At 38.0% G+C, this 27,012-nt stretch overlaps 1 protein-coding gene and 1 long non-coding RNA gene across 3 annotated transcripts; one reads left to right on the top strand and one right to left on the bottom strand.

The window, feature by feature from the left end:
• LOC119516732 (arylamine N-acetyltransferase 1) lies at positions 1–22,737 on the top strand. 2 transcript variants are annotated; one of them, XM_037813177.1, is made up of 3 exons: positions 1–45; positions 5,019–5,179; positions 21,691–22,737. In XM_037813177.1, the coding sequence occupies exon 3, from the start codon at positions 21,694–21,696 to the stop codon at positions 22,564–22,566; it is 873 nt and encodes a 290-aa protein (XP_037669105.1). In that variant the 5' UTR covers positions 1–45; positions 5,019–5,179; positions 21,691–21,693; the 3' UTR covers positions 22,567–22,737. The 2 variants fall into 2 exon arrangements, with proteins under 2 accessions (XP_037669105.1, XP_037669104.1); XM_037813176.1 differs by having other exon boundaries at positions 21,688–22,737.
• LOC119516733 lies at positions 1,919–5,199 on the bottom strand. Its single transcript, XR_005213360.1, has 3 exons — positions 5,029–5,199; positions 3,861–4,005; positions 1,919–2,315 (listed from the first exon to the last, which is right to left on the bottom strand). It is a non-coding gene; the product is annotated as an uncharacterized LOC119516733 (long non-coding RNA).
• Positions 22,738–27,012: the final 4,275 nt, after the last annotated feature.

Below are 27,012 nucleotides of genomic sequence, written 5' to 3'. Positions count from 1 at the left end.
GGACTGCAGTCACAGTCTTCCTGGTTGCAGGCGTGAGGGAGCTGGGTAAGTAACATGCAGTGTTCTTTGAATTCGGGGAAAAATCTTTCTCAAGCATGTGTCCAGGAGACTCTAGATACCTAGTTTCCTTAGTCTGCTGTAATAAATTCTTACAAAACTTGTGGCTTAAAAGAGCACACATTAGTTCTCTTACTCTTTTGGAATCCAGAAGTCCAAAAAGGTTCTTGGCCTAAAGTCAAGGTTTGGGCGGGGCTGGACTTCCTCTGGAGGTTTTAGGGAAGAGTCCCCACCTTGACTTTTCCAGCTTCTAGATCTGTGTTCCTTAGCTGTGGCCCCTTCCTCCAGCTTCAAAGTGTGAAGCGTAGCTTCCTTTTTCAGTGGTCACATTGCCCTTTTCTGTAGGCAGAACCCTTGTCTCCTTCTTAAAGACACTTGTAATTATCTTTAGAGCCTAATCAGATAATCTAAACTAATCGGCACATCTTAAAATCCTTAATTTAATCATGTCTGAAAGTCCAGTTTGCCAATGTGAAAAGATAAATTGGAGTTGAGTTTGCAGACATTTTATTCAGGACACCAAAGTTTTGCTACAGCAAAAGAAGCCAGAATGGAAGTAACTTCAGGGTTCTAGGGATGGCAAACAATTTTTATAGAAACAATTTTTTTATAAAAAGGAAGTTAGGTTGACTCGTATCGATTGGACTGAGGGTTTGTCCCACTTACAGGGTGGGTTTAAAGCAGGTGGGTTTTTATTTTGTATTGGGTCATAGGTAATGAACAAGGAGCTATATGGGTCAGCTGACTGGTGGGTATTTCAAATTTCAAAAGATAAAGAGGAAACTCAAGAAGGCATGGGCTTTTTATGGGGGATTGTTGTATTTATTTATTTATTATTATTATTATTATTATTATTATTTTGCTTTGAGGGGTCCCCAGGGCTTTCTCTATACAGTTTTATAAAGTGACATTCACAGGTTCCAGGGAATAGGACATGGATGTTTTTGAGGGTCGGTGTTCAGTCCACCATGATCCCATGGCTCTCCTGCATTTCAAGTCTTAGGATTGTTTAGACGTTTGGCTAAAGCCGACTTTAATCCTAATGCTGGAACTACCACCCAGAGCAGTGCTGAAGATAACAGACATTGATAAAAAGTCTGGGCTTGAGTCAGACGCACACCATCTTCTCACCATGAGGATTTGGGCCACTGCATAGCTTCTCTAAGACTCATTTTCTCCATCAGTGAAATGGAGCTAAGGATAGTGCCTCCTTTATAGGGTTACTGTAAGGATAAAACGTGTTACAAAACGTACCTAGGGTTTTAAGGGAACTCTCAACTGGACTTCCCTCTTGGATTATTGCAATAGTGATGTCCCTCTTCCTTTGTGCCAAACTGGGTGTGACCCAGAGAGCCCAGTTACTCCTCCAGGAAGCAAGTTCATTACAATTCCTGCACTTCTTACCTTAGCTGATCAGAAATCCCTTAATTCTCAGGAAGGTCCAAGGTGAGAATTATGTTGTCTGCAATGCCTCCAGGAATTCCTGGGGTGAGTTTTATCACATTGGAAGCAGGCATAGTGGGCTTAGTGGGGGAGGGTCTCCAAGAGCCAGACAGGACAGAGCATCACCTCCTTTCGTGTCAAGTAGACTGAGGGCAGAGTCACTTCCACAGTAGACAATGACTTCCCTTGGCAAATTTCCCCAGAGGTGAGGGGCGGGGATGGGCTCAGCTCTGGGCTGAACGGAGGGGAGCCTACCCACAACAGCTTGTCAGCTCTTTACTGATTAACCGTTCTTTCCCTTTCCCCTGGACCCTCCTTTTAATTCCTTAAACACAAAACAGCTAACCCCACCCTTCTCTTTAAAAGGAAATTGTTAACTATTAACTTGAGCCTCACCTTGCTCTGAGGCTTACCTTGTTTTTCCATGATAGGTTTTAAGAAGTTCTGAGCCAACTTTAAACATAAGGAAACTTCACATAAAAGTCTGAGCTTCCTGCTGCCTCTGGGGAAAAGAAACCTTCAGAATTCAGGCTGCTGTGGTCCTTCACTCCAACTGTCCTCAGCTACGGCAGCTGTGCCCCTTTGGGTGGGGCTTTCAGGGCAGGCTCAGACCTCACCCACCTGCCTGGCCTCTGCAGGCATTTACTCCAGAGCAGAGGCTGGGATGCAGCTCTTCAGTTCCCTGAGGATGGCCGAATAATGGTCTGCAGGCAGGCCTTGTCCAGCAGCTTCTTTTCCATCCAGAAAATCAAAGGCCGACTCTTGCCCCTGGGAGGGGACTGGGTTGTAGTGTCCTTGCATCGGGATACCAGGCCCTTCACAGAGGCAGAGACAAAAGAAAAGTTCAGGCTGTGTTTTAAAACTTCAACTTCCATGTGAGACCAAGGAAAGAGATGTCTATTTGGTGCAGGATCTATATTTTCTAAACAGTATAACTCTACAGTCAGTTTGTTCAAACCCCGCAATTACATAGAACTTTGACTAGGAAGTGAGATATGGTAGGTTTGTATAGGTTAGAGTGAAACAGTGTCACATCCCAAAGTAATTTGGGCAGAGAATAAAAATATATTTGCAGAGCTCCCCTGAGGAACTGGGGGAAATTGCGGAAGAGTTGGACTTCCTCACCTGGACTGATGCTGATGTTGTCACAGACGTTGAGGACTGGCAGTTTGATGTGCCGAGCCCTCTATCATGGGAGTTGCCCTTATGAAGCTCATACTGCAAGGGAGAGTCTAAACTTGCATGTAATGGTGCCTAAGAGTCTCCCCCTGAGTACCTCTTTGTTGCTCAGATGTGGCCCTCTCTCTGTCTAACTGAGCCATCTCAGCAGGTGAACTCACTGCCCTCCCCCCTACATGGGACCTGACTCCCAGGGGTGTAAATCTCCCTGGCAACTCAGGATATGACTCCTGGGGATGAATCTGGACCCAGCATCGTGGAATTGAGAATATCTTCTTGACCAAAAGGGAGATGCGAAATGAAAAGAAATAAAGCTTCAGTGGCTGAGAGATTCCACATGGAGTTGAGAGGTCACTCTGGTGGACATTCTTATGCACTATATAGATAACACCCCTAGGTTTTAATGTATTGGAATAGCTAGAAGTAAATACCTGAAACTACCAAACTCCAACCCAGTAGTCTGCACTCCTGAAGACAATTGTATAATAATATAGATTACAAGGGGAGACAGTGTGATTGTGAAAACCTTGTGGATCACACTCCTTTTATCTAGTGTATGGAGGATGAGTAGAAAAATGGGGACAAAAACTGAATGAAAAATAGGGTGGGACGGGGGGGGATGATTTGGGTGTTCTTTTTTACTTTTATTTTTTATTCTTATTCTGATTCTTTCTGATATAAGGAAAATGTTCAAAAATAGATTGAGGTGATGAATGCATGACTATAAGATGTTACTGTGAACAGTTGATTGTACACCATGGATGATTGTATGGTATGTGAAGAGAGAAGAAAGGGAAAGAGAAAGAGGAAGGGAGGGAGGGAGAGAGGAAGGAAGGAAGGAAGGAAGGAAGGAAGGAAGGAAGGAAGGAGAAAAGAAAAAAAACCTCAAACAGAAAGAAAGGCCACTGATTGTCACTTGTAAAATTCTTCTATTTGCTAATTCCGGAAATCCGGGCAGTAGAGGCAGAAGATTCTGTCTCAGTCCAAAACCGTATCTGTGCTGCTTGTACCCTGAGGTTTGAGAGCAGTGTCTCAGAATTCACACAGGTGGGCTACTTCTGCATCAATCTGCTTGCAATTCTTCTGTATTAGGCTATTGCTTAAGATTTCATTAGGGGAAAAGAGTGAAGCTTTCTTTAGCCAACAAATAGCTGAAAATCACTACTGTAGATGAAAGTTACCTAGAGACAGGGAACTGGACGAGGAGTTCTGCACATCAACCTGCTTTCCAGGGGCATATCGAAGAAGGTGGTTGTAAATGAATCAGCATGGCACTTAGCAATAAATCACAACAGTTGGTAGACCTTTAAATGTTGACCATTCAACCTAAGAAAAGAGATAAAACAAAATGAAGTTACTGTGGCTACGTGATTTACAATGGAGTTGGGACGCTATTCAGGAAGTTATTCCTATGCACGTGTGCCAGTTTGAATGTATTATGTCCCCCAAAATGTCATTATCTTTGATGCAGTCTTGTGTGGGCAGATGTATTAGTGTTGATTAGATTGTAATTCTTTGATGGAGTGTTTCCATGTTGACACGACCCACCCAACTGTGGGTGATAACTCTGATTAGATAATTTCCATGGAGGTGTGGCCCTGCCCATTCAGCATGGGCCTTGATTAGTTCACTGGAGCTCTATAAAAGCTCAGACAGAAGGAGCAAGCTTGCTATAGCCAAGAAGGACACTTTGAAGAACGCACAGGAGCTGAGAGAGGAGCTACAGCTGAGAGACACATTTTGAAGATGGCTGTTGGAAGCTGACACTGACATTTTAGAGAACACCAGTTTGAAACACAACCTCGGAGCAAGCAGTCACTGGTCATGTGCCTTCCCAACTAACAGAGGTTTTCCAGACACCATTGGCCATCCTCCAGTGAAGGTACCTGATTACTGATGTGTTACCTTGGACACTTTATGGCCTAGAGACTGTAACTTTGTAACCATATAAACCCCCTTTATAAAAGCCAATCCATTTCTGGTATTTTGCGTTCAGGCAGTATTAGCAAACCGGAACAGCATGTCTTAGCCAGGTATCACAAACTGCCAAGGTATGCAAAACTAAAAGCAACAATGTTTCTGAGGACCTTTGGACTCAAAACAACTACAGGATAAAGAAATCAGTAACTGTCTAACTTGAAGAACACTTGGAAAGCCCCAAACATCCACCAGTCATAATTCTTTTCTAACAATTTATGTAACCATCTTCATTTTCTTTAAAAACCCTTGCTTGGAAGCTCCAAGATGGGGCACAGTTTGGCTTGCTACCTGAATCTGTGCTCCCCAAATTGCTTTATATATATAATATATATATAATAAATGCTTTTGTTGCTTTACAGCTCACTGTACCATTTCTCGGTCGACATTACTTGGTGTCAGAAGACGGACGGATCCAACGTGACTGCCTCCTCGACTCTGGAGCTGCCATTGGATTTGAGTGCAGCACCTGCTAGAGCCCCTTGCACTCTGTCATTTCCCTGGTGGACCCAGGTTTCTGTTGGTGAGTCCTCTCGGTTCTGAACCTCAGTTCCTTTGGTTGAGGTTCTGGTGTCTTCTGGTTATGGGCATTTTAACCTTTGTTCTTCCGGTTTTATTTTGAACTTTGCTCTTTTGGTTTGGATGCGTAGCAGCAGTCCTTTTGTTTGCCTTTTGATTTACAGGAATTTCTCCTGTTTGGTGAGTACACAAATATTTAGGATCTCTTCTTTCTCTTTTTCTGATATCATACAGAGGAACACCTCCCTAGCATTTCAATTAACCTTTGTCCTGACTGATAGCAATCACATAATCATCCTGGTGGCATGCATTGGGTGATAAACGCTATCAGAGAGCCCACCACCTTTGGCTTCCAAAGACCAAGACTATAAGGATGAGGTGGTCACAGATGGGCAAGATTGACGATAGGTCACCTGCCACCATCAAGACAATTTCGTGCAACAAGGGTTACTTGGTCACAGGTCAGACAACTAGAGCGTAGGCTGTCTGCCAGGTTATAGAAGTATCTCATGTAAGGCACATTGTAAAACACCTTATTACCCAACCTAAGATAAATCCTGTCAGGCTTTTTAGGCTTTAGGATTGCTCCCTGTTCTAGTTTACTAATGCTGCCAGAATGCAAAACACCAGAAATGGATTGGCTTTTATAAAGGGGGTTTATTTGGTTACACAGTTACAGTCTTAAGGCCATAATGTCCAAGGTAATGCATCAATAATCGGGTACCTTCACTGAAGGATGACCAATGGTGTCCAGAAAACCTCTGTTAGCTAGGAAGGCATGTGGCTGGCATCGGCTCCAGAGTTCTGGTTTCAAAATGGCTTTCTCCCAGGATGTTCCTCTCTAGGCTGCAGCTCCTCTTCAAAATGTCACTCTCAGTTGCTCTTGGGGTGCTTGTCCTCTCTTAGCTTCTCCGGAGCAAAAGTCTGCTTTCAACGGCTGTCTTCAAACTGTCTCTCATCTGCAGCTACTCTCTCAGCTTCTTTGCATTCTTCAAAGTGTCCCTCTTGGCTGTAGCAAGCTTGCTCCTTCTGTCTGAGCTTTTATAGTGCTCCAGTGAACTAATCAAGGCCCACGCTGAATGGGCGGAGCCACGCCTCCATGGAAATTATCTGATCAGAGGTATCACCTACAGTTGGGTGGGTCACATCTCCATGGAAACAATCAAAAATTACAATCTAATCAACCACTAATAGATCTGCCCACACAAGATTGCATCAAAGATAATGGCATTTGGGGGGACATAATACATTCAAACTGGCACACTCTCCATCAGAAACAAGTCTAATTCTTCCAAAAATTCTAATGGTGCATTGCCATCAAGCATTCCAGCTGGTTTTTGGTATAAGAATTATGGTCCTGCATCATGTGCATTCTTATCTCACTGAACCTCACATACTAAAAATAATCTTGAATTAAAATGACTGCAGTGAGACTCTTAATATGCCCAGATTAGCGAATTTGCACTCACAATTAGAATATAGGGTTATAAGATCAAACAATCTACATGGGATAACTTTTTAAAATTGGTACTTGGAAGCCACCAAATGTATAACAAATTTCAAAATTGTCTCTCTTCAAGAAACAAATACCAAATTAACAAAAGAAAGACTTATTTAAATTCATAACTAAACTTGAAAAACTATCTAAAACCTCTAAATTTTCTGAGACTGCCTCAGCTTCTCCTCTGCCTTCCTGGCCTTCTCCTATTTATTCCAGTCTCTGGGAGTTGCCCTTTATAATAAGGATACTGAAGCTACTTGAGACCCACCCTTCTCAGCCAGCTTTAAAATCAAACCTAGCAAGGAAGACTAGGAAACTGCCTCTTTCACCTACACTCTTTGGACTAAAGCTAAACTAAAAGCCATAACTAAGGAAAACCCAAAATGAAATGCATTCTTTAATTGCTATGCCAAATCAGCCAAAAGAGTATCTGATTCCAAAATTACTTCTTTAAAGAACTCCTTACCAAGAGCTTAAATAAATGAATAAATAAATAAATAAATACCTATCTAGCCTTAATAGCCCTCTGAGGGAAAACCCTGGACTGGGAGATGCTGCCCTTTCTGCTTCTGCTAATCCTCTGCTCCCCTCTGTGCTCTTTCCTTGTGTCCTCCTTTGCCTGATACTAAAATTTGGCAAGTGTCCTATCAGACCAGCCCCTCCGAGACAGCCGCAGTGGCAGCTTTGGTAACTTTTAGCTCCTAGTCAAGAGCAACACTCAGAGATATTGTTAAGAAATTCCCCAATCCTAAAAATTGAAACATTTTTATGAGGAATTTAGAATTCTAATTGGAGTTTATAATCCAACATTGTCTGACTTTTTTTCAATTTATACATATGGGTTTAAGTCCAGATTAAAAATATATATATATATATACACACACATAGAGAGAGATATCAAGGCAGCAAAAATGGGAGAAGTTGGAAGATGATATAAGGGACCCTACAAATACTACAGGTAGGGATGCTCCCCAAAAGGCCCGCCAAATTGTTAAGACTTACTACAAGTCATATCAAAGGCTTTTCCTGAAAAAACGGATTGGTCAATAATCTAAACTTATTGACAAAAAGGAATGAATCTGCCTAGTGTTAAAAGAAGCAATTTCCCTGAACTTTGGAACTCTTTCAGGTCTTTCATCTTTTGCTAATGCATTTGAAGGGACACTGTCCTCATTGTTTATCAATAGACTTAAACCTCATTTGGGAAGTTGGTTAAAAAACAGAAACTTGAGTAAAAAGCCACTCCTTGTTAAATTAGCCAGATATTTGAAGGGAAAAAAAAAAAAAAAACAATCTGAATCAAGGTTTTTAAAAAAACCAAAATCATGGCTTAACAATTACAGCACCTCTGAAAGGGTGGGGAAAAAAATTATGATTCCCCAACTGGCACTTTTAATGACAAACAATACAAAAAATAGAAGTACCTCCAAGGGAAGAAATATAAAGGACAATAGCTATCTATATTAGAAGCAACAGGGACATTGGAAACAAGATTGTCCATTTTTAAAGGGGGAGGGGGCAAGCATTGAGCACATAAAAGACCCAATTTAAAAACTTTACCAAGGAATGGGGTGCATTCTTTAATTGATATTCAAAAGCTTCTAAAAGATATGATAATTATAAAATGGCTTCTTTACCAAAAACACAGAAAAAAACTGATTAAAAATTTAAAAAAAAATATTAAATGGGGCAAGGATGAAAAGTCAGCTCTTTTATAGAAACTAATAAGTTTTACATCTCTGTTTTATCTTTCTGTGTTTTTAAATCTGTTTTTTCTAACTCTTGGCTGAAAATTTTAAATTTTAAAGCCTCTATGCAATAATTTAATATTTTTAATTAAAAAAACAACTCTGTCTTCTGAGTTATCAATGTTAATACAAAAAAAAAAGGCATGCATTTTTGGAGATATTCTTCCTTAATAAATACAGGTTTACTGATCAAATAAGCTAATATATCTGCTAGATATCTACTTAAACCAAATTGAGTCATTATTCTGACAAGTTTTATTTTAACAGTAATTGTGTTTTGTAAGACGTCAGCTTAAAGATAGTTCCCAAAATCATTTTGGTAACTTGAGTATATAAGGTATACAGGATATGGTTTTATTAAAGGAAAAGAGAATAGTTTTGTCCTAAAAATAAAATGACTGTTACTGAATAAGAGGAAATGTAGGACAAAACCTGAATGAATATAGAAAGTTGTAGAAGATTTGCAGAAAAGGAATTTTATTTTTTATGGTCAAAGTTGGATAAGATTTGATGGACCTATCTATAGAACTTTTAATAATCTTAGTATCAAATAGTGTACTGATGACTAGAATTTTATTTTCTCTCTTAAAATGACAAAGTTTACTTGCATCATCAGTCTGTTCTAAGTAAGAGGTTGTGAATGTTTTTTTCTGAATAATAGTAAAAGGCAAGATTCTATATTATAGCAAAATAACTGCTTGTACTTTATGTTAATTTTATCATGTCCTTAATTGTTTAAAAGAATCAAGTCTTCTCACATTTATGAAAAAAAAAAAGTTTTTACCATCATATTGTCCCCTATATTTACTTTTAAAATATTTTATTGCCCTTCAACAAAAAAAGCCAAGTCTTCTTTCACAATGACCCTCCTGAAGACTACTGACATTTTGCTTTCTCAAATCAAATGCTAAATTATATATATATATATCTCAAACTGTCTATGGAATTTTCCAGAGGACCCCTGGAAAATGAAAATCACAAAGAATCTCTGCTTTCACCTTATAAAAAAGAGAGGTGTTAGAAACAGGTTTATTTGATATATTATAGATTGCATAAGAAGTCTTGTCAAATTCAAAGGGATTTTCTGACCTTCTATTAGGTCATATAAATTCATAAACATAAAATGTTATTAATATATATTCCAAAAATTATATAAAATTCCTTAAGATTTGTCAATGTCCGTGAAATATCCTGGTACTATTCTACCTCACATTAAACAACAATATAATGTTATCAGGCATAATTTCAGTTATTCTTAAAAATATGTTACATGCCACAAAAACATATATTATTTCATAATAAACTCTCATTTAAACCTTTCACTTTTAAAAACCAATAATAAGTTAATGATAGCCATTCTTCATATTTTAAGTCTTTCTTAATTCACAAATAATTTTTATTATTTTTTCTTGAAAACACTTGCAATCAGCTATAAGCCAAAGTGCTTTATCAACAACAAAAAATACTGTCTTAGAAACCTGTATAAAAGACTGTGCCAGGTACTCAAGGGCACTGGCTTCTAATGACATTTCTCAAAGATCTTTAAGAATAAATCATGGGACTAGCTCAAGATTTCCAAAAAGCTAATGGGAAGCTGACGGATTATAAAATTGCTAACTCTAGATCAAGTGGAATGAGAACTACTTTTTAGAACTGAGTGAATTGATTAAAATAATTACAAATTTTGTTTAAAATACTGCTGTTTTAATGTTTCACTTTTTAAATACCAGGAATCCTTTTTGTCTTTCCCTTAAACAATCTCATAAATGAGTTTTTATGTTAACTCAAAAAAATTTTATCTTTTTCTCCTTGCCTGATCCCCTAGAATTAGAAAACTCTTATTGTATATTCTTATATTCATAAAAATAGAATTATTTGCATAAGTTCAATTAAAAAATCTTCTCCTTCTTAGGACATAATTGGAGATGCAGATTATATAACCAAACTTTAACTAGAACATCATAATTGAAAATAATTCTGGCTGAATCTTAAATCTTAAGGTAACCAAATTCATAGCATGTTTCAAACCTTGCTAATCTTGTTATTATAATTATTACAGTGTCTCTTATTTGTCGTCTCATCTCTATAATAATGGCTACCACTATCCCCAAGCCATGCTAACGTACCACACCCTTAATCTTAAAGCTTGTATTTATGAAACTTCCAACAAAGCTGAGCTTAACCATAACTAATGCCTAAGAGTCACTCCCTGAAACCTCCCTGTTACTCAACCAATGGCCACTCTCTGAGCCAAACTCTGCGGATAAACCCGGAACCTTCCCTCCTACCTGGGACATGATCCCAGGGAAGAGATTCCCTAGAGCCAAGGGCTTAATACCAAATGCTGATCAGCAATGCTTTTGGAGAAAGAAATAAAACAAACCTCTTACTATGGCTGAGAGATTTAAAATGGGGTCAGGAAGCATTCATGAAATTACTCTTATGCAGATATCACAAACTGCCATGGTATGCAAAGCCGAAAGCAAGGATATTTCTGAGGACCTCTGGATGTCAAGAAACAACTACAAGATAAAGACACCAGTAAATTGGCTAACTTGGAGGGACATTTGGAAAGCCCCAAACCTCTACCAATCATAATTCTTTACAAACAGCTTTAATCTTCTTCTTTTTCTTTAAAAACCCTTGCTTGGAAGCCCCAAAACAGGATTTGGGTTGCTACCTAATTCTGTGCTCCCTGAATTGCAATTCTAAGACCCCAAACACATGCTTATGTTGCTTCAGAGCTCCGTTTGTTATTTCTCAGGCAACAAACTAAACAAGCATCCTTTTGCTCTACAGACAGTGGCAAGTCTTTGCCTGACATTCAAAGCCCTCTGCATTCTGCCAAATCCTGTATATCCTTCCTTTCTTTCACACCATTTTATATCAGTTAGTGTTCTCTAGGAAAACAGAATGAACAGGATATATGTATATGTCTTAAGAGATACATTTTAAGGAATTGGTTCACATGATTGTGAGGGCCTGTTATTCCAAAATCCATAGGTCAGTCAGCAGGCTGGAAACTCGGGACAGGGTTGATTGGTCATCTTAAGGTACAATTTCTTCTTCTCCAGGAAACCTCAGTTTTTTTGTTGTTAAAGCCTTCAACTGATTGTATACGGTAATCTTTACTTAAAGGCAACTGATTGTAGGTGATAATCACATTTATATAATACCTCCACAGTAGCATCTAGATTAGTGTTTGCCAAACACCTGGACACCACAGTAGAGCTAAGCTGACAAAATTCACCATCACACCTCTCTTCCAAATAACCACAAATGTGTCTTAGTGAGGTTCCCCAGAAACAGACTATGAAACGAGGATGGATGTGCAAGTTAGTTCTTAGAGAAGTGCTCCCAGAGAAACCAGTAAGGGAATGAGAGAAGTGGGATAGGAAAGGGGAAGAAGCCAAGCCATTATGATTTCAGGCAAAGTCCCAGCTTCAGCTACAGCCTGGATGTGAATTATAGTTCAAAGTTTGTCCAAACTCGAGTAAGGTAGCTGGGCTTTCATAACCTCCCACCAAGAAGTCATTGACTAAGGGCTGCCCGGGGGGAAGATAAATTCCCTGGCACTTCCAGCTCCAGGAGCCCTGGAGAAGCCCCCAAGAGAGTCTATGGTGCAAGTCTTTAGAAGCACAAGAAGTCAGAATCCAGGCCAGGGGCACAGAGAAATAGAAGTGATCTGAAGGAGTCTGGGTGGCATTACAAAGAGCAATCTTCCCATGCCAGCCTCAATCCCAAATCTCTACCAATCCCATGTGCTCTGCTATGTTTGTTTGCCCTCTGTACCTATGGTGCAAAATTTACTCTCCAAATCTCCTCAGGCTCCACCCCTACCTGTTTCATTATGCCTGAATGATTCCTGTCTTTACATTCCAATAGTTTAACCAGAATATGTTCCAATATTGAGCATGTTGGATAAGATTTTCCTGAAATCTGGTCTCTCTTGATCTTCAGATTTAGTTTTTGCTTCCAGCCTGGGAATGCGCTTGGCTAGGTTGCTCCTGCCTGTCTTACCCTTTCCTGACATACATTTTAACTTTGAGCTCAAATATTGGCTATGTCATCTTTCATTTTGATTCCACCCATCACTGATCTCTTCAACTCCTTTTTGTTAGATTATATCACATACATAACCACATTATTCATTTACATAATCATAATCTTGAACTGGTTTTAATACATTATATAGTATATAGCATGCAGCTTTGAAGTCAGGAAGATGTGGATTTAAATACTAGACAAATTGGTGATCTTGGGAAAATGACAACTCTCAGAAGTCCCAGTTCCCTCATCTTATTTTCAGTTATTAATACCTGAATCAGAGGTTAAAAATTTTTATAGGTTTAAAATTCTTTGCATTGCAGGTGGCAAATAATAAGTATTCAATAAATGGTAGTTATTATTATATTCAGTCTTTGTTTACACTTATATCCTATTCCCAAGCAAATTGTAACATCTCTGAGGGAAAACTGATTAATACAGAGAATAATAATTAATGTTAAAAAAACTAATTTTTTAGCATTGAGGGGAACATGAAGAAAAAATATAAATAAAAAGGATATCGGCTTTATTGAAATGTATATACAAGACTAGAAATAAAAACATTAAAACATTGATGATAGTTATTTCTGAGTGGTGAGATGAGAGGAATTTTTTCTCTTCATACATTTCTGAATTTTCCTAATGTATCATAAAGGGCTTCAAGTAAATGTTTCTATACCAAGGACATGTTATCTAAAAATTTCTCTAATTTCAGAAAGAAGATTCTGAATAAATATTAGGAAGACAGTTACTTCATATTTCTCTTTACATGTAAAAGGAAAAGATTCCTTTTCTACCCGTAATTCTCATAATTTTTCTAACTTTGTTATGCATTAAATGGAGCCAGTGCTCACATGCAGACCTTTTCCATGACCTCTTAGTTTTTCAATTTGATTGCCTCTTCTTTGGTTAACAATGCTTTATCAGCATAGCACATAGTTGTATTTGTCAATTTTTTTCATGTTTGAGATTTTCTTTATATACATATGGCCCTTGTGTTTCAGTGGCATACTAGCTGAGAATATTATTTGGGAATCACACTGTCCTTCAAAACTTTGTAGACATGGTTATATTGATTTCTGGCTTTGGATATTTCTGTGGGGCATTCAGATGCCAGCCTGATAATTTCTCCCTTACAAAGTATTTTTTTTTCTATTTGGCATCCTGAGTTTACCAGAATATATTCTGGTGTCAAACACATTCAATCAAATTTCCCTAGACTCTGATCTCTCTTCATTTTCAGATTCAATTTTTGCTTCATTCCAAGAAAATGTTTCCTTGTGATTCTTTTTGTACATTTTCTATTGCACTTGTTAAGTTCTCTTCAGAAGTACCAGTTGCCTTGATGTTGGATTGTCTTTGTTTTCTGTATCTACTGGCTTCTCTCTGTTTTAATGGCTTTCAGTTTTCATGAGAGTTTAATATGAGTGTCAAGTTTTTCTTCCGTGTAAGTAATTTAACATTATAGTCTATATAGTTTGTTCCTTGCTATATCTAATTATTTATTGGCTCTGTTCATTCCTTCATTTGAGTCCTTGGGTCTGAATTTTTTCTTTTCATAAGCCTACAAGATTTTGCCGTCTCATTTTTGTACCTCTTTTGTTATTGAGTCCATTTTCAATGTTCTATAGTTCCAAGTATGTGTAAAGAATCTCTATTATTCAGACTATTTTTCTTCTTGAGTGGGTTGTCTATTTTTTGGTCTGTCTTTTGCAATCTATGCCCTTTTCTTCTTACCTCCATATCATAGTATATTTGCATACTATTTTTCATCAAATGCATGTTGTATCACTCTGTCTCCACCTTCACTTTGCTTCTTCAACATAATGTTGCTGGTGAGATGTCCGGCATGGGCTGGGGCTTGGACTTCTCATTCATTCAGTGGAGGTGAGGGGAGATGAGTCAGCATGTGGATACCCTGAAGGCTGATCTTCTGTACAGGGTGCCCCTTCCTCTCTGGTGATAGCCTCTCTGGAGATTCTGGTGATCCTGTGCATTGCCTTGTTTTTCTTTCTCAAATATACCAAATTACAAATTTCATCTAGAAAAAGACCAGATGCTGCCACTCCATATTGGTCTTTGGTTGAGTTGGTGTGCAGTGGTAGGTATCAGGGACATAGAACAGGGTTCAAACCTCATTGCTCACTCCATGTCAACTAATCTTCTGGCTGGTTGCTTCTGGCCCCCCTATGATGGCTTTTTCAGTATTCAAACTTGGAGCCCCATCAGTGTTGCTCTCATCTTCTGTTTTTATACTTTTCTACACTCTCTCCTATGCAGCCAGATGACCCATTTACTCTTTTTTTCTTTTGGTTTTTAAAATTTTTCTTCTGGATATATATATATATATATATATATATATATAGCCACACACATATATATATATATCCTAAAATTTTCTCTTTCAACTACAATTAATATACAATTTGGTGGTGTTAAATACATCCACAATATTGTACTATCATCTCCACCATTTGTTACTAAAATTTTTCCATAACCTCAAACAGAAATTCAGTGGCAGTTAAGCATTAAATCCCTATTACGAGTGTATGGATGGATGAGTAGAAAAACAGGGACAAAAAAAAAAAAAAAGCACCCAATGTTCTTTTTTACTTTAATTGTTCTTTTTCATTTTAATTTTTATTCTTATACTTTTGTGCGTGTGGTAATGAAAATGTTCAAGAAGTGATTTTGGTGACAGACGCACAGCTATATGGTGGTACTATGAACAATTGATTATATGCTTTGTATGACTGCATGGTGTATGAATATATCTCAGAAAAATTGAAACTAAAAAAAATCCTTATTACGTACCCCCACCCTTGCCCCTGGGAATCTGCATTCTAGTGTCTGACTATGAATTTGCTTATTCTAATTATTTCATATAAGTGAGACCATACAAAATTTGTCTTTTTGTCTCTGGATTATTTCATCCTACATGATGTCTTTATAGTCTTCCATGTTGTATCATGTATCAGAACTTCATTCTATTTTACAGCTGAATAATATTCCACTGTATGTATATACCACATTTTGTTTATTCATTCTTCTGTTCAGAGACACTTGGGTTGCTTCCATCTTTTGGCAATTATGAATAATGCTGCTTTGACCATTAGTGTGCAGGTATCTGTTCAAATTCCTGCTTTCGCTTCTTTTAGATATATACATAGAAGTAGGATTGCTGGATCACATGGTAATTCTGTATTTAACATCCCAAGGAATTGCCAAACTATTTTTTACAGCAGCTGTACCATTTTATATTCCCACTGATTATAAGTGAATATTCCTATTTCTCCATGTCCTCTCCAACATTTGTTATTTTCCATTTCTTAACAGGAACCATTCTAGTGGGTATGAAATGGTGTATCATTATGGTTTTGGTTTGCATTTCTGTAATGGCTAATGATTTTGAGTATCTTTTCATGTGCTTATTGGCCATTTGTATATCTTCTTTGGAGAAATGTCTATTCAAATCTTTTTCTCATTTTTAAATTAGGTTGTTTGTCTTTTTGTTATTGAGTTGCAAGATTTCTTTATTGTTGAAAGGCTTGGATTACTGATTCAATCGCTTACCTTGTAATTGGTCTGTTGAGATCTTCTATTTCTTTTTGAGTCAGTGTATTTAGCTTTTGTGTTTCCAGTAATTAGTCCATTTTATCTGTTCTCTAATTAGATGGCATATAATTGTTCATAGTTTCCTCTTATAATATTTTTATTATAAAATCATTTCTGATTTTAGTCATTTGTACTCTCTCTTTTTGTTCCTTGTCATTCCAGTTAAAGGTGTGTTAATGTTATTGATCTTTCAAAGAGCCAACTTTTGGTTTCATTGATTCTATCATTTTGTTAGTCTCTATTTCATTTATCTCTATTCTAATCTTTGTTCTTTCCTTCCTTCTGCTCACTTTGGTTTTAGTTTGCTCTCTTATACTAAATCCTCCAGTTGTGAGGTTAGGTGTCTGATTGAGATCTTTCCTCTTCTTTAATCCTTGATGGTGTTCCACAGGTGTCTTAGGCACTATTCACTTTTTTCATTCTGCCTACTTTCTACTCATCAGCCTGAATCATTCCAGTTGTCTTATCTTTGAGTTTACTGATTTGTTTGCTGCCAGCTCTAATCTGCTGTTGAAATACTCCAGAGAATTTTTCATGTCAGTTGTGGTCTTCAACTCCAGTATTTCTGGTTGGTTCCTTTTTAAAATTTTTATTTCTTTTTTGAGAGTCCCATATTGTTCATTCCTCATTTTCCCAATATTCTTTTAGTTATTTTTCCATGTTTTCCTTTATTTCCTCATGCATACTGAAGATCTTTTTTTACAATGCTTGTTTTCTTGTGTCCAAAGTCTGGTCTTCTTTGCTGATGGGCTGAATTTTTATCTTGTTCCTTCCCTTGGATGGGCTGTCATTTCCACTTTGTTTGTATGTCTTGGAATATTTTGTTGCACCCTGTACCTTTTGAAATGTTAAAGTGTTAATGCTGGGATTTAGTCCCTGAACTATCTGTTCCTTAAATTTGGATCCAGCTAGTGATATGACAGAGATTTCCCTGAGTTAACAGGAGCTAACAGAAACAAACAAACCAATGCAAAAAACATCTTTCACAATCTTTGCAAAGTGTCTCTGCATTGGCTGGTGCTCCCCATCAGAGTTTAGCCCTCCTGTCAGGAAGATCAGCCTGAGGTGAAGGTTTGGGTCCTCTGAGCTTTCTGAGCCTGCTGGCTTGTTCATGGCTTTAGGAATTCCCCCATTTACAGGAATCCCAATGACCCTTTCTTCACTTTGTAGTAGACGTCCCACTCCTCCAATGTGCTCTATTGGATGTCTTAAAGCTGGTAATCCTTTGCTCCAGGCCGCTTTGATGTGATTGTTTCTCACACGGCTGTAGCTGTCCATAAGCTGCTTCTGCTTCCATGGCAAGTTCCGGGTTGCAGGGAGAGACGAGCGTCCTGTTTTGGTCTTTCAGGGTGCCCTCAGTAGATTGGCACTGACAAGCAGGTACCCTACTCTGTGCATCAGGGTTACTCTGCCCCCCAGAGCCAGGGATCCACAGAGGAAGGGTAGGCTAGTTCCACACCATACTGGAGAAGGGACCAGGAGGGGCCAGGAAGGGCATTGTGAGCTTCTCCTAGGTTTGGGTTTTTTGTTGTTGTTGTTGTTTTTTAAATGGGCAAAGTTGCCATAGCATTTTATTATCTTTACAAAGACAATCAATAATACTTTAATTGAAATACACTCACTGAATGATGATTCAACATACAGTGCAAAGAGATGTCTTTGGGAAAAGCACTTAAGGTAGAACATTAGCAAAAATTACCGCTTAGTTATAACAAAAATGAGTTATTGCTAATTAAAGGTTAGAGGCCTTGTTAGGAATGCTCTTTTCACTCCAGCCTACTGCAAATTAGTGGCATTCAGAAACCATCACATTCACCTCAATCTACAGATGCCACAGCAGTGGGGTATTTCTACTTTCAAATGTTCTGACCCCTAACACATCCATCCTTATGAGCCCAGTTTTCCCAAGTGAAGGTTCACAAAATATGGCCAAAGCTGGCAGAACTGGTTCAGGAAGCTTCTTAAGGGCCCCGTATTTCTCATTCTGACTTCTGGCTTCCACCAGTTTAAGGAGCTTGAGCTTCTCAACATCACTAGCAGCTTCTACCTTTGCTAATGATAGTTGTTTTTCCATGGCACAGGGCTGGGCCTGGGACTTGCTTTCTTCAATAGGGTACAGATGCTGTGACAAAATGATGTTGTGATAGTTCTGGGCTTAAGTGTTAAGCATGCCTGGCCACTTCTGCTTTTGTGCTTCTGGGATCTCTGAGCTGCCATGAAAGAGGTTCAGCTGCCTTGCAGGAGACGCCACGTGGAGAAGGACTACATCAGAGAGAGAAAAGCCTAGCCATCCCAGCATCTCAGTCAACCTCCCAACTCCATGAATGACCACCAGCAAGGCTAGCAGAAGAACAGCCCAGACTGGACTAAGAATAGTGAGCATAAAAAGAGATGTTGTTTTAAGCCACTAAGTTTTGGAATGGTTTGTCAGTAACAATCGATAACCAAAGCATGGGTCCTCCATAGATGCCTTTTTTTCTAAATAAAAGACAATTACCCCAATTCAAAGAAAACATGACAAACATTTTCCCACCATGACCTTCTCCTACTGTCTTTTTTTTTTAATTCATTTTATTGAGATATATTCACATACCATGCAGTCACACAAAACAAATTGTACATTCGATTGTTCACAGTACCATTACATAGTTGTGCATTCATCACCAAAATCAATCCATGACACCTTCATTACCACACACACAAAAATAACAAGAATAATAATTAAAGTGAAAAAAGAACACTGGGTGCCTTTGTTTGTTTGTCTGTTTCCTTTCCCCATTTTTCTACTCATCCATCCATAAACTAGACAAAGGGGAGTGTGGTCCATATGGCTTTCCCAATCACATTTTCAGCCCTCATAAGCTACATTTTTATACAATCGTCTTCAAGATTCATGGGTTCTGGGTTGTATTTTGATATTTTCAGGTATTTACTGCTAGGTACTCCAATTCACTAGAACCTAAAAAGGGTTGTCTATATTGTGCATAAGAGTGCCCACCAGAGTGACCTCTCGGCTCCTTTTGGAATCTCTCTGCCACTGTAGCTTATTTCATTTCCTTTAACATCCCCCTTTTGGTCAAGATGTTCTCCATCCCACAATGCCGGGTCTACATTCCTCCCTGGGAGTCATATTCCACGTTGCCAGGGAGATTCACTCCCCTGGGTGTCAGATCCCATGTAGGGGTGAAGGCAGTGATTTCACCTGCCAAGTTGGCTTAGCTAGAGAGAGAGGGCCACATCTGAGCAACAAAGAGGTATTCAGGAGGAGGCTCTTAGGCACAATTATAGGGAGGCCTAGCCTCTCCTTCCCAAGGGCAAGTCCTGTGGTAGAGGGCTCAACCCATCAAACCACAGTCCCCTATGTCTGTGAGCACATTAGCAGCCATCAAGGTGGGGAAGCCCAATACCCCTGCATTCTCCACTAGCTCCTCAAGGGGGCTCTGCATATTTTTTTCCTTGTTTTTTTTTTTTTTTTTTTAATTAACTCTGTTTTTTAAAATCAACTATATAAAAAATAAAAAATATTAAAAAACATACAATTAAAAAAAACATTTTAAACAGACCATAACAAGGGAGTAAGAAAAAGACAATTAACCTAAGATAATTACATGTTCCTACTCTACCCCAAGAAAGTAACCTAATATAGCAACATTTCTGTGAACTTGTTCCTACCATACCTATCAGAAATTAACAGACCATAGTCATTCCTGGGCATTCCCAGAACATTAAATTTACCAACAATAGCTTATCTGTTCTTATTGCATTATTGTTCCCCCTTCCTTAATTGCTCTCTATCACTAATTCCCCTACATTCTACATTATAAACCATTTGTTTTACATTTTTCAAAGTTCACATTAGTGGTAGCATATAATATTTCTCTTTTTGTGCCTGGCTTATTTTGCTCAGCATTATGTCTTCAAGGTTCATCCATGTTGTCATATGTTTCACGACATCATTCCTTCTTACAGCCGCATCGTATTCCATCATGTTTATATACCACATTTTATTTATCCACTTATCTGTTGAAGGACATTTGGGTTGTTTCCATCTCTTGGCAATTGTGAATAATGCTGCTATGAACATTGGCATGCAGATATATGTTCATGTCACTGCTTTCAGGTCTTCTGGGTTTATACTGAGAAGTGCAATTGCTGGATCGAAGGGTAAATCTGTATCTAGTTTTCTAAGGAACTGCCAGACTGACCTCCAGAGTGGCCAAACCATTATATAGTCCCACCAACAATGAATAAGAGTCCCAATTTCTCCACATCCTCTCCAGCATTTGTAGTTTCCTGTTTGTTTAATGGCAGCCAAATGGCAGCCATTCTAATTGGTGTGAGATGTATCTCATTGTGGTCTTAATTTGCATCTCTCTAATAGCTAGTGAAGCTGAACATTTTTTCATGTGTTTCTTGGCCATTTGTATTTCCTCTTCAGAGAACTGTCTTTTCATATCTATTGCCCATTTTATAATTGGGCTATCTGTACTATTGTCACTGAGTTGTAGGATTTCTTTATATACGCAAGATATCAGTCTTTTGTCAGATACATGGTTTCCAAAAATTTTTTCCATTGAGTTGGCTGCCTTTTTACTTTTTTGACAAATTCCTTTGAGGTACAGAAACTTCTAAGCTTGAGGAGTTCCCATTTATCTATTTTTTCTTTTGTTGCTTATGCTTTGGGTGTAAAGTCTAGGAAGTGGCTGCCTAATACAAGGTCTTAAAGATGTTTCCCTACATTATCTTCTAGGAGTTTCAAGGTACTGTCTTTTATATTGAGATCGTTGATCCACTTTGAGTTAATTTTTGTGTAGGGTGTGAGGTAGGGGTCCTCTTTCATTCTTTTGGATATGGATATCCAACTCTCCCAGCCCCATTTGTTGAAAAGACTGTAATGTCCCAGTTCAGTGACTTTGGGGGCTCCTACTGTCTTCTTAAGTTGCATTTTCTCTATTTGGCTCTTGCCCAATTACTGCAATCCTTTTACTCTTTCTGGAGTTTTGAGGAAGCTGGCTCTGACAGTTGTTGCTAGTGGTTCATCTATGGGGAACAGATGCCTGGAATGTCTTATGCTGCCATCTAAACTGATTACAATGTCCCTTTAATCTTAATCCATTCACTTCTGTGTTGTGATTTCTCATGATTCTTTACAATTATGGTCCACCAAGACCTACCCCTGTTGTTTTCAATGCCATGAAACACTATTATTAATTCTATTTATATCAAGAACTGTTTTTAAGCCCTATTTTAATTGATACCAATTGGAATCTCTCTTTATTCATAGCCAAGACAACCACATATAAGCTGTTGATCATTAGGCTCATCAACTATTCTGTCTTTTGATTTTCTCATGAGTAAAATATGGAAGAAATGTATATAGTACTTTCCTTACAGGGTTACTGAGATGATTAAGTGAACATATGCAAATAATGGCAATTAATTCAAAGAAAGTACTAAACAAAATAATTATTATTATTACAGGTATTTATATTTCATTGTTTGCATTTAAATATTTAAAATATATTATAGTTGTAATTAATCTACTCAAAGAAATCCAAACACAAAAGCATTACTATTTTGTTTTGTTTCATTTTGCTTTAGGAGATCATGGATATTGAAGCATATTTTGAAAGAATTGGTTATAAAAACTCTAGGAAGAAATTGGATTTGGAAACGTTAACTGACGTCCTTCAGTACCAGATCCGAGCCGTCCCCTTTGAGAATCTTAACATCCATTGTGGGGGAGCCATGGAGCTGGGCATAGAGGCCATTTTTGATCAAGTTGTGAGAAAGAACCGAGGGGGGTGGTGTCTCCAGGTCAATCACCTTCTGTACTGGGCTCTGACCACAATGGGATTTGAGACCACAATTTTGGGAGGTTATGTTTACAACAGTCTAGTTGATAAATATAGCAGCAGGATGATTCACCTCTTGCTGCAGGTGACCATCGGTGGCAGAAACTACATTGTGGATGCTGGGTTTGGAAGATCCTACCAGATTTGGCAGCCTCTGGAGCTTATTTCTGGGAAAGATCAGCCTCAGGTCCCTTGTATCTTCCGCCTGACACAGGAGGGAGAAATGTGGTCCCTGGATCAAATCAGGAGAGAGCAGTACCTTCCAAACCAAGAGTTTCTTAATTCTGATCTCCTGGAGAAAAATAAATACCGGAAAATCTACTCCTTCACTCTTGAGCCTCGAACAATTGCAGATTTTGAGTCTGTGAATACATTCCTTCAGACATCTCCAGCCTCTGTGTTTACAAGCAAATCCTTTTGTTCCTTGCAGACACCAGAAGGAGTTCACTGTTTAGTGGGCTTCACTCTCACCTATAGAAAATTCAATTATAAGGAAAATATGGATCTGGTAGAGTTTAAGACCCTGAATGAGGAAGAAGTAGAAGAGGTGCTGAGAAATCTCTTTAATATTTACTTGGAAGGAAAGCTTGTCCCCAAACATGGTGACCGATTTTTTACCATTTAAGGTAAAAAGCAAAGATTAGTATTCAGTTCAAAAATAGACCTCTGCATTTATGGCCAATTAATTTTTGACAAGGCTGCCAAGTCCACTCAATTGGGAAAGAATAGTCTCTTCAACAAATGGTGCTAGGAGAACTGGATATCCATATGCAAAAGAATGAAGGAGAACCCCTATCTCACACCATATACAAAAATGAACTCAAAATGGATCAAAGACCTAATTATAAAAACCAGGACTACAAAAATCCTAGAAGAAAATGTAGGGATGCATCTTCAGGATCTTGTGTTAGGCAAGGTTTTCATAGACTATACCCAAAGCACAAGCAACAAAAGAAAAAATAGATAAATGGAACCCTTTCAAAATTAAAAACTTTTGTGTATCAAAAGACTTTATAGCAAAAGTGAAAAGACAACCTACTCAATGGGAGAAAATATTTGGAAACCACATATTTGATAAGGGCTTAATATCCAGAATATATAAAGACATCCTACAACTCAACAATAAAAAGACAAACAACCTAATTTTAAAATGGGCAAAAGACTTGAATAAGCATTTTTCCAAAGAGGAAATGCAAATGGCTAAAAAGCACATGAGAAGATGTTCAACATCACTGGCTATTAGGGAAATGCAAATCAAAAACACAATGAGATATCATTTCACACCTACTAGTATGGCCACTATTAAACAAACAGAAAACTACAAGTCTTAGAGAGGATATAGAGAAAGACGAACACTCATTCATTGCTGGTGGCAATGTAAAACACTGCAGCCACTGTAGGAGATAATTTGGCAGTTCCTCTGAAAACTAAGTATAGAAATACTGTATAACCTGGCAATCGCCCTAGTAGATATAACCCAAAAGAATTGAAAGCAGAGAATCAAACAGATATTTGCACACCAATGGTCATACCAGTATTACTCACAACTGCCAAAAAGATGGAAGCAACCCAAGTGTCCCTGAACAGATGGATGGATAAACAACATGTAGTATCCATTCAATGAAATATTATTCAGCATTAAAAAGGATTGAAATTCTGGTTCATGCGACAACATGGATGAACCTTAAAGGCATTATGTTGAGTGAAATCTCACTGATATGAAACAATTAGAATAAACAAACTCATAGAGTTAGAATATAGGTTAGCAGGGCCTGGGTTGGGGGTAGGGAATGGGGAATTAATGCTTAATTTGTACAAAATTTCTATGTGGGTTGATTGTAAAGTTTTGAAATCAATGGTGGTAATAGTAGCACAATCTTGTGAGTGTAATTAACAGCACTGAATTATATATGTGAATGGAGCTAAAAGGGGACTTTAAGGTCATATTTTTGTTACTAGAATAAAAATTAAAAGATAAAACATGGGACCACAACACCGTGAACCCTGTTGTAAATGATGGCCTATAGTTAAGAGTACAGTTATAAAAATGATCTTTCATGTATTACAGCAAATGTACACACTAAGGCAAGTTGTTAACAGTAGGGTAATGCAAAGTGATAATAATGGGAGGGGGGGTGTTTAGAAAATGTTTACCCATGGTTGGGTTTAGAATATTGAGGAAATAATTTCCATTAAATTCAATCATCATTTATCTAATGTTATTTTTCACAAAATACTGAAGTATAATTTTAGATTGGAATCCAACAAAAAGAATGCGACATGATATTTACTTCCAAATAGCCTAAGAGTTCTTGTAATGAGACTTAATACAGGGCAGCAGGTGGCTAGGGGCCAAGTACACACCCAATGATTTCTTTGACAGTTCTTTTTGCAGCCACGGTTATTCATGTACCATTTTTCTTAAAATGGGGAAGCTGATATTTAGAGTTTCCAGCTTTTAGAATGTCATTTTTGCCTAAAAGAAATAATACTTATGAATGATAAAATGTATACCATCTCTAGAAACTTAATCTCTAAGAATGTATTTAAAATTTTTTCTGGCTAGTACTATGTGAATCACAAAGTTTATGATAGTAAAAGTTAAGGTATTATGAGACTAGGTGATTTTTCTCCAGGAGTCTTCTGCTCATTCTCTTTCCTATCTCACAGTTTTATTCTAAAGAGAGAATTGAAACTATAAACCATGGCAGACCAAACAACACTTGGTTTTAACCCAATATTTATCTGAGAGAATGAGTTAGGTTTTAATAAAGAAATCTGTTTATTTAAAACCATTGGAAGTTACTAAGTTTTCAACAGCATTGGAATTATATTAACAGAAAAATAAAAGCTATTTTTTTCTAAGCTGGTTGGGACATTTGGGACCTGGAAAAGAATGTGCACTTTTAAAATAAAATAATTTTTTGCATGTATAATTCTGAACTGTTACTCTACATTTAAATCTCATAAATGGGCATCAATTACCTAAAATTTCTCAACTTCCTTTTGACTAATCTTTCTATCCCCAGAGCTGCCCCCTCTAGCCCACCCTGGGCATGCTACCAGAGCAATCTTTCTGAAATTTGATAATATCAATTGAACTTCTCTCTTCCAACTCTTCAGTGATGCCTCCACCTCCCAAAGAATAAAGCCCAGGTTCTGTGGCCACTGTGCAAGCTTCCATGTTCTCAACCTGGCAGCCTTTCAAGCATCTTTAGATGTGCTGTGAAGACACACTTGCAGAACCTTACACAGCTTACCAAGTATTTGCCCATGCTGAGAACCATGCATTGCGTCATCAAAATAAATTTTATTTTATATTAACTTGGTATGTGGACTTCAACTCAACAGTTTCTGAGTTGATTCCCCAGCACCATTTCATTATCTGTAGAAGTCTGGGTAACAACTAGTTAACACAACCAGAATGACACTAGAGCCCAGGCCTTTTAATCCCCAATCCAGAGTTTTCCTGGGCATAGATAGTTCTCTCACAGCAGTGTGTTATGTGCAACCTGTTGCCAACCAGTCAGCATCAGTACTGTATATATCATTATCACTTAAAGCAGTGGCAGATACCTTAGCATTCTCTGAATGTATCTATTTGTGGGAAAAAAAAACTGCTAAAGATAATTTAGCAACATATCTAGACCCATGTCTCTGGAATGTTTACCAGTGGATAATGGAATGCAATATATGTATATATATTTTTACAACTACACGTGTCACTAGCAACTCTGCATGGACTAAAGACTTCTTCCCACATTGGTTAGTCAGAAAACCCCTTAGAAGATGAAATTTAATCTCCACCAGAATGTGTGAATAAATATCTCTATGAGTAAATGCTATGATCCTAGGAAAAGCAATATTAAATCACCCTTTTGCCTCAGATAGTTTTGTTTCAGCAGAGGTTACTAGCATTTCATCAGTTGTGTTACATTGTTTTATTTTATGCTCACATTATATGGAAGTTGAAAAATAGAGAAATAAGTATTTTGCTCCCAAATTTCAGAGCACAGAAATTGGACCTCCAGGGATTCAATAAAATGAAATGAATAAAAGAAGAAAATAAGTGACCACAGAGAGCCTGCAGATTAGTCTGGGTGGTTCCAATTCCTGCCAGCTTCTGATGGAGGGGGCCTTGGCCTGGGCAAGTGCATTTTTTAAGTGCCCCCCAGATTCTGAAGCACAGTCAATACTGCCAAGTCGGGAAGGGATTAACCTGACCCCACCCTGCACCCCAACAGCCAAGGCTAATTCCTTCTCGGGGGTGAGGTCGTGGAGCTGCACTGGAGTGAGAACACGACACGTGTGTGCATGTCTGAGCTGTATGACTTGCTGGTTGTGTGAACTAACTTCCCTGAATCTCTGATTAATAAGAACTTTGGTATCATAGAATCAGAGTTTGAGCTGAAGGGCTCTTTAAAACAGGGACTGGGCATTAAATATTATGAGTGCCTTCCAATGTCTCACAGATCACTGAAATTTTGTCTATTCCACACAATTGAGTGGGATTTCTGGATATATAAATTAAAGTAGGAGTAGCAATCATATAGAATATCTAATATGTGACCAGCCCTGTATCTGGAGCTTCTTATAAAAAGTCTCATTTAATCCTTATAAGTACCTTGACAATTAGGCAGTGTTATACCTATGTTTCAGATGAGAAAACTCAGTTTAATAAAGTTCATGTGATGTTCAATTTCAGAAAATCCCCAAAGTATTTGAATAAACCACTTCTGTTCTAACACTAGGAGTTCTGCACAGTGTAGGGTGGAAACAAAGGACTCCGAGACTCCAGGCTGAGAAGGAGGCAGCCCTACGTAATGAGCTCACCGTGAGCTTGTTCACACCTTATGGATCAAGGTTAAATCGCTTTTCTCCTACTAAAGACTGAATATGATTTCATTCATTCATTGATCTCTTACCTGTCACACTACATGATGAACACATAAACATGTGACAGCATACATAAGAGAACTGATCTCCTGGGAGCCTGTGGGTCAGGAATCTTAGGGAGGCTGAAAACCAATGAAAAAAAAAAATAGAGTAAACAAAATAGAACCCAAAACAT

Source organism: Choloepus didactylus, chromosome 20 (genome assembly GCF_015220235.1).
Source record: "Choloepus didactylus isolate mChoDid1 chromosome 20, mChoDid1.pri, whole genome shotgun sequence".
Classification (NCBI taxonomy): domain Eukaryota; kingdom Metazoa; phylum Chordata; class Mammalia; order Pilosa; family Megalonychidae; genus Choloepus; species Choloepus didactylus.
This window is presented reverse-complemented; position numbering and strand designations above follow the sequence as displayed.

What these genes read in the sequence shown, in the direction of transcription:
- LOC119516732 (XM_037813177.1), top strand. Translation starts at nt 21,694, where the DNA reads ATGGATATTGAAGCATATTTTGAAAGAATTGGTTATAAAAACTCTAGG.